General features: G+C 48.2%; 1 protein-coding gene across 1 annotated transcript in view; it reads left to right on the forward strand.

Moving 5' to 3' along the window:
• SARDH (sarcosine dehydrogenase) overlaps positions 1–7,223 on the forward strand; it is an 82,818-nt gene that overhangs the window by 33,638 nt on the left and 41,957 nt on the right. The window contains exon 8 of the mRNA XM_015819974.2: positions 4,953–5,057. Coding sequence (XP_015675460.2) covers positions 4,953–5,057 — 105 coding nt within the window. The remainder of the gene's footprint in view (positions 1–4,952; positions 5,058–7,223) is intronic.

Below are 7,223 nucleotides of genomic sequence, written 5' to 3' on the forward strand. Positions count from 1 at the left end.
TGTCAATCGGAGCATAATTCTGCTCTGCAGATGACAGAGTCCTTGAATAATATGCTACAGGGTGTAACGGCTCTGCCACTGCAGCCTTATGTGGGAGGAATGCGTGATAGAAATTTAAGAGTCCCAAGAAAGCTTGCAGCTCACTCTTGGACTTGGGACTTGGGGCCTGCTGAATCGCTTGAAGCTTGGATTCAGCAGGGTGGATGCCTTGGGCATCACTCCTGAAGCCTAAGAAGTCAGTGGAAGTGACTCCTATTTTGCATTTGTCTTGCTTCAATTTAAGGCCTGCTTTTCAGAAACGAAGCAAGACAGCTCTTAACCTTTCTGCTAGATTTTGAGATGACTCCCCAGCAATGAGGACATCATCGAAGTAGGGACAGACCCCAGGAATACCACAAAGTGTGCATTCCATGACACTTTGGAATATGCCAGGGGCTACATTAACCCCAAACTACAGTCTTTTAACCTTAAAGGCCTCTCTATGTGTTACAATCGTCTGGGCCTCTGCAGTTGCCTCATCAACAGGTAGCTGTTGATAGGCCTATGTCAAATCAAGTTTTGCAAAAAGGCGCCCCCCTTTGAGGGAGGCCAGAATGTGGCTTACAACAGGCACTGGATATGCGTGCTGTTGCAATGCTTTATTCAATGTGCACTTATAGTCTGCGCATATGTGCATAGAGTCCACAGGTTCTAAGATGCCTTGCTGGAGCAACTTGTCCAGCTCTGCATCTATCTTGCTTTTGAGGGCAAAAGGCACCCTTCTAGGCTTGATCCTGATGGGCGTGATAGTTGGGTCTAAACGTAATGCAATGGGAGGCCCTTTGTAGGATCTAAGCTCTGAGCTAAACACATCAGCAAACTCCTTGCAGACTTCTGCAAGGCCCAATGTTTGCAAGCTGTGAAGCCCAGTCACTTGGATTCTAAGGGCCTCAAACCAATCGAGTCCAATAAGACTCGTGCGTTCACCCCCAACTACCACCACATCCAGGAAGCCCTCAAAATCCTTACGCTGCACTTTGAGCATAGCCTCCCCTTTCACACTGACTTTGGAATTCTGGAAGTCAATGAGGATTAAATTCGATGGCCTGAGTTTGACTGCTGCAAATCCCACTACTGGGATTTGCAGTGGATGGCCACTACTGCTGTAAATCCTTTTGAAGGTGTCAAGTAAAATGATTGATAGAGCGGACCCTGTGTCCAACTCCATCGATAAGGGAACCCCTTGCAACTTCACGTCAATGCGAAGTTTTTTTTAAGGGGCTTGTGTGTCCCTGTCCTCAGAATACTCCTGCGCGATGCGCAGAAACCCACCCTGTGTTGGCTGGGGACCCTGGTACCTTTCTGAAGCAATTCTTCCCGAGGTTGGACCTTCTGGCGACCCAAACAGACGGAGGCAATGTGGCCTTGCCTGCCATATGCCCGGCAAATGGCGGAGCGGAATCTGCAGTCAGCTCGCTTGTGGCGTCCTCCACACCCGAAGCATTGAAGAGATGCTGGGGCCTTGTCTGGACGCCCCTTCGGCCTTCTTTCTGCTGGCTGGTGAAGTCTGTCCACCTCCTCTTCAGGATCCGTTTCTGAATCTTCTCGAGCGTCCTCTTGATGGACGGTCACGGTGGCTGGAGGGTTCCTGGCGAGTCGCAAAGCCTTCACAGTGCCGCCTGCTGCTTCCTCAGCTGCAACCTCTCTTAAGGCATCTTGAAACGATACTTCTTCTTTCACGAAGATCTTCTGTTGCAGTTCTCTACTTCGTAGGCCACACACGAAATGATCTCGCAGCCTCTCTTCCAGGTCCTTGAACTCACAAGGCCTGGCCGCTTGTCTTAAGGCAGCGATGAAGTCCGCAGCAGATTCACCCGGCCTCTGGTCTCTCTGCTTGAACGTGTGCCTCCAAGCGATGACAGACAATTTAGGCTGGAAATGTTCCTTCAGCATCTTCTTCAAGTCAGCGTACATTACTGAGTCCAGAAGTGCAGGGGCCACCAGATTTTCCACGGTGTCAAATGCTTCCTGGTCACAGGCACACAGAAGAGTTGCTGCTTTCAGGCCGTCTTCCCTGATTTGATTTACTCTAAAGTAGTTCTCCACCCTTGCTATGGTTTGATAGGTCAATTATCTCCAGCAGGGAAATGCTTTCCCTGCTGGAGATAATTACAGAAAGAACAGTGTAGTTACATATGCAGACATGGTTCATTCAGAGTCAAGGAATAGATTAAATAGATTAATATTCTGGGGACCAGAATATACCATGGTTGATGTATTGACAAATTACTGGAAGGATACAATCATTCATTAAGACTGAAAGGACATTAAGACAAAATGACAGAATTTGAAATGCTTGTACAAAACCAATACCATTTATTAGGGCACATATATTTACTCAGAAGTGACACAGATTTTTTTAAGTGTATAAAATAGATGAAAAATAAAAAAAAACCTAGTACAACAATGGGAAAATTTGTGAACAAAATCTATAAAATTTACTTTAAGCTACAACTTAAAAGAAAATTGGTGTAGAATGTTTTAGAGATGGTATGCAACTCAATGATATCAAGATAGATAGGAACATTTTACCACATTGGGTGGACATGTAAAAACAGCATATTATAAAGCATGCAAAATATACAGTTTAGTTTCTAAGGGTGCCTAATGTTTTGTTAACATTGTGAATTAGCACAAAAGCAAAAAGAGGGACTTAAAAACCAAACATCTTTTTTCCCTCTTCCTTTTTTTCTTTTTAGTCAGTTGTTAGATTTGCTTTATTTTTCTTCAACATGCACCAGTAATAAGTAGGGATATCATTACTTAAGACAGAAACCCTTGTTGTCCAACAAATAATTTGATGTCATACACAGCAGTTTTCTAATGTTATATGGATGAAAAAGCAAAATAATCTTATGTCTATTAACATTGGCATTTTAAATCATTAATATTGATATGCCTTTTTTCTGTGTTCAGTGATTTAAGTTATCAGAATGTTAGTGTATACTGTGCAAACACCAATATTAAAATACTGAATGTATAATGCATGTTTCAGAAGAATATAGTAAGAATATTTTAAAAAACCTTTAAGAGAAAACAGTTTTAAAGAGGCATGATTCAGGCCCTGAAGATGTCTCCCGCGGGAGATCCAGACTCTGCCACTAGAGGGCCCTCCAAGGCTGCTCAAGGGTCTCCACAAAAGGGCATCACTCGTTGTGGAGGGCAGAGATGGGCGAGCATCCTGGACCCCGCAGAGCTTCAGCTTGTGGCCTCAGAGGACGGGCAGGGCATCCACCTGGGACTGGGACAGCCTTCACTGGGGAAGCTCTGCAAGGTGCCACAGCCCAGCTTCCAGGCTTGGAGGATTACATGAAGGAGACTTTCCGTGGAATGAGGACTGTGATCAGTGCAAGAAAAACCCAATGCACAGGAACAGAATAGGTGGTACCTGGTTCAATAGCAGTAACTGTGAGAGGGACCTAGGAGTCCAGGTGGACAATCACTTAAATATTAGCCAGAATGTGCTGTAGCCACAACAAAGCCAGTGCAGTCCTAGGCTGTATTAACCGAGGGATAGAATAAAGATCATGCAAAGTGCTTTATACTGCACCGGTAAGACCACACTTGGAATACTGCATTCATATTTTTGCAATATAGACTCTGGAAAGAGTGCAGAGAAGAGCAACAAGGATAATAAAGGGTCTGGAGACAAAAATATACGAAGAACAGTTGCAGGAATTGGGTATGTCTACTAGGGGTGACATGATAGCAGTGTTCTAATATTCGAGGAGCTGCCACAAAGAAGAGGAGGGGGGGTCAACCTATTTTCCAAAGCACCAGAAGGCAGGAGAAGAAGCAACAGATGGACACTTATCAAGGCGAGAACAAACCTACAACTAAGGAGGAATTTCCTGACAGTGAGAACAATTAACCAGTGGCATGGCTTGCCTCCAGAAGTTGTGGGTGCTCCAACACTGGAGACTTTTAAGACGAGATTGGATAGCCATTTGTCTGAAATGGTATAGAGTTTCCTGCTTGGGCAGGGTTAGGGTTAGACTCCAAGGTCTCTTCCAACTCTGTTATTCAATAATCTATTGTTCTTGTCCATTCCCATGCATTCGGGCTCACCTTCTGCCAGCACCCTCAGGTAAATGCATCCTAAAGCATCCTCCATGACCCCTGGCAGCAGCCCTGAGGGATAAAAGTTGGCATGATTGGCCTTCCTCATTACCTGAGGTTGCATCGCCAAGGTAGAACTCCTGTGCCCCTCACTTGGGCCGCTGTTTAAACTTACCAGTCATCTTTTGGGAGTTGTGCATTCCTTGGAGATATGCGGAAAAGCAATAATCTTGCCCAGTGCTGAAAAAAGGGAGACCCAGAAATGTTCTCAGTTGAAGGTCAGCAGTGCCAACTTTGGAGGCTCTGGAGGGCTCTGGAGCGCCTTTCCCAGCCTGGCCCTTCAGGGTTGCCCTGTGGCTCCCAGAGTCCCCAGTTAGAATGGCCAGGATCCTGGCAGCCACCCTGAGGAGAGAGGGGCTCTCCCAGCCGTGCTCGGTGGTCCCGGGGAGGGGATCCTCTTGGGCCTTAGGAGCAGCTGGTCTTCAGCAGGGGCTCCTTTGGAAGGCAGCAACAGCAGCAGCATTGGTGCGTGTAGAGAGAGGCCCGGGACCTTTTGCCCTTCTTTCCCAGCCATTCCGGAGGGGAAGAGAGAGAGGAAGAAGCCTCAGCTTGCTCCTCCCTCAGTGGAAGCCACAGGATGGGAGACAGCAGGCAAAACTCCAAAGGGATCCTCCAGGCGACCTGAGATTAGTGGGTCTCTGGGTCTGCAGCCAGCAAGGGGTCCGCCCTTCACCTCTTTGGCTCTCTCGGTGTGAGGTGGGACAGGAGGCAGCCGAGAGAGCTCCCCTCCCTGTGAAAGTGCTGACCCGGAGTCTTTTTGAGGCTGAACAGTGATTTTCTCTGGGTATTTTTAGAACATGCCGAATGTTCGAGACCACGATGCCTCCGTGTATTTGCGTCTCCAAGGTGATGCCCTTTCTGTGGGTGGCTATGAGTCAAACCCCATCTTCTGTGAGGAGGTGAGTTGTGTTTTTAAGGAATCACAAGAAGGAAGTGCTAATGCTGCAGAAGCTGGGTGGGGATCTGTGTTGGTGGGGCTGGGTGCTAAACCAGGGGTTCAGAAGGAGATTTTGTGGCATGTAAAAAAATCACAGCCACAAAGACATTTAAGATTTACCCCCTGGTTTTGAAAGCTTTGCTCCCTGGCAAGCAGAAGAGAGGCTGCTGGGGAAGGAGAGGGTCTCACCTGGGTAGCTGCTGTGTGGACCCCTCGGCCCTCTTTGCCTCTCACATTGGCTTTTTTATTTATTAATTTTCAGTATATAAAATTACATCAGCGACAGCACTTAAATTTATATATCACTTCAGAGTGCTTTACAGCCTTCTCTAAGCAGCTGACAGAGCATATTGACCCCAACAATCTGGGTCCTCATTTTACCAACCTCGGAAGGATGGAAGGCTGAGTCAGCCTTTAATTCTAACAATGTTAGAATTAAAATTTCAAAATTATACTCTTTTAGAGGGAGGCAAAAATAATTAAGCCATGTTAAAAATCAACTGAAAAGGCAAAGGGAGAGCTTTCAGGGGACTAAGCAGCCCCACAGCCACCTGCTCATCTGCCCGCCCCAAGCAAGGCCGCAGAGCCAGGCTGTCACCCCTTTCCTGAAGGCTAAGCGGCGGGGGGGAAGAGGTCCACCTCACCTCCGGGGGGGGGCGATATTCCACAAGATGGGGGTAATGGCAGAGAAGGCTCTCTTCCTGGATCTCCTTATCATCCCTTCCCTGCCTGACTGCGTGGAATGGGCCAATGTAATGGGAGGAAGCCGGTTCTATGGGTAGCCTGGCCCCAGGCCATGTAGGGCTTTATAGGTCATAACCAGCACCTGGAATTGGACCCACAAACAGACTGGCACCCAGTGCAGTTCACGCAAGAGGTGTTACGTGTGCCATTCTTTAGATGCCAAAAATTGCTCCCCTGGCCCCCTTTTTTACCAGCTGAAGCTTCTGGATACTTTTCAAGGGAAGCCTCATGTAGAGCGTGTTGCAGTAGTCCAAACGGGAGATGGCCAGAGCAGGAGTGACCGGACAGGAAAGGGCGTAACTGGCACCCAAGGCAAATGCTTTGCTCCTCTACTTCCTCTTCTCCCCCAAAGGTTTGGAAGAGCTCAGGTTGGGGAACACGGTCTGGATTGGACCTGGGGACAGAGAGCCATATTCCTAGTAGCCAGCACCCCATCTATTGGGCATATCAGGGTGGCTCCCTGTGTGTTCCTATCATGTGCCGGATAGAATGTGGGTTGCAGAACAGCCCACCTTTGCTTGCAGGCCTGGCCCCCCTTTCCTGCCCCCCTTCCTCAAGGCGAAGAGCAGTCTTGGCCCCCGGCCTGCCATTCGGTGAGAATCCAGGGTTGTGACTTGGCACTGATTTACAGACGATGCAGGATGGGCAGAGGGCTTCTTGCATGAATATTAATGGTGAACGGTTGATTTAATCACAGATTAACAGGCCATTGCTTTATCTGACTGATCAGAGAGGCCAGGTTTGATCAGAGGAGCAGAGGCTCAAGCGTCCTTTCCTTTCCTGGGCTGAAGCCCCGGGCTGATGCCTGAGGGCAAAGGCTGCCTGTGAGGGCAAACTCTTCAGGCAGCTGACAAAGGCAAAGCAAATGAGGGAAGCTGCGTCTGTTGCATAAGAACTGCTCTCTGTGCGGAGCCTTTTCCCAATCCAGGAAACGCACCTCCAAAGAGTCTGGGAGAATGGTGGACATTCAGGATACTAGGAAGAGCTGACCTGGGGCCACACTTGGAATACTATTGCATCCATTTCTGGTCACTATGATACCAAAAAGATGCTGAGAGCCTGGAGAGACTGCAGAGAAGAGCAACAACGATGATTAGGGGGCTGGAGGTTAAATCATATGATGAATAGTTGAGGGAACTAGACATGTCCAGCATATTGAAGGATTGGGGGGGCATGATAATTGTCTTTGTTGGATCCGTGTCCCTCCTGGCTGGTACTGGCAGCTCGGGAGGGTACACGAGCCTGGTTCCAGGGAATTGTGAACGCTTCCTTGCAGGAGGGTGTCTTCCCTGCGGCCCTTAAGGAGGCCGTTGTGAGGCCCCTCCTCAAGAAGCCTTCCCTGAACCCAGATGAGTTGGCTAACTATCGCCCGGTCTCCAACCTT

This window comes from Protobothrops mucrosquamatus, unplaced genomic scaffold (assembly GCF_001527695.2).
Source record: "Protobothrops mucrosquamatus isolate PMUCROS unplaced genomic scaffold, P.Mucros_1.0 scaffold1036, whole genome shotgun sequence".
Taxonomy (NCBI): domain Eukaryota; kingdom Metazoa; phylum Chordata; class Lepidosauria; order Squamata; family Viperidae; genus Protobothrops; species Protobothrops mucrosquamatus.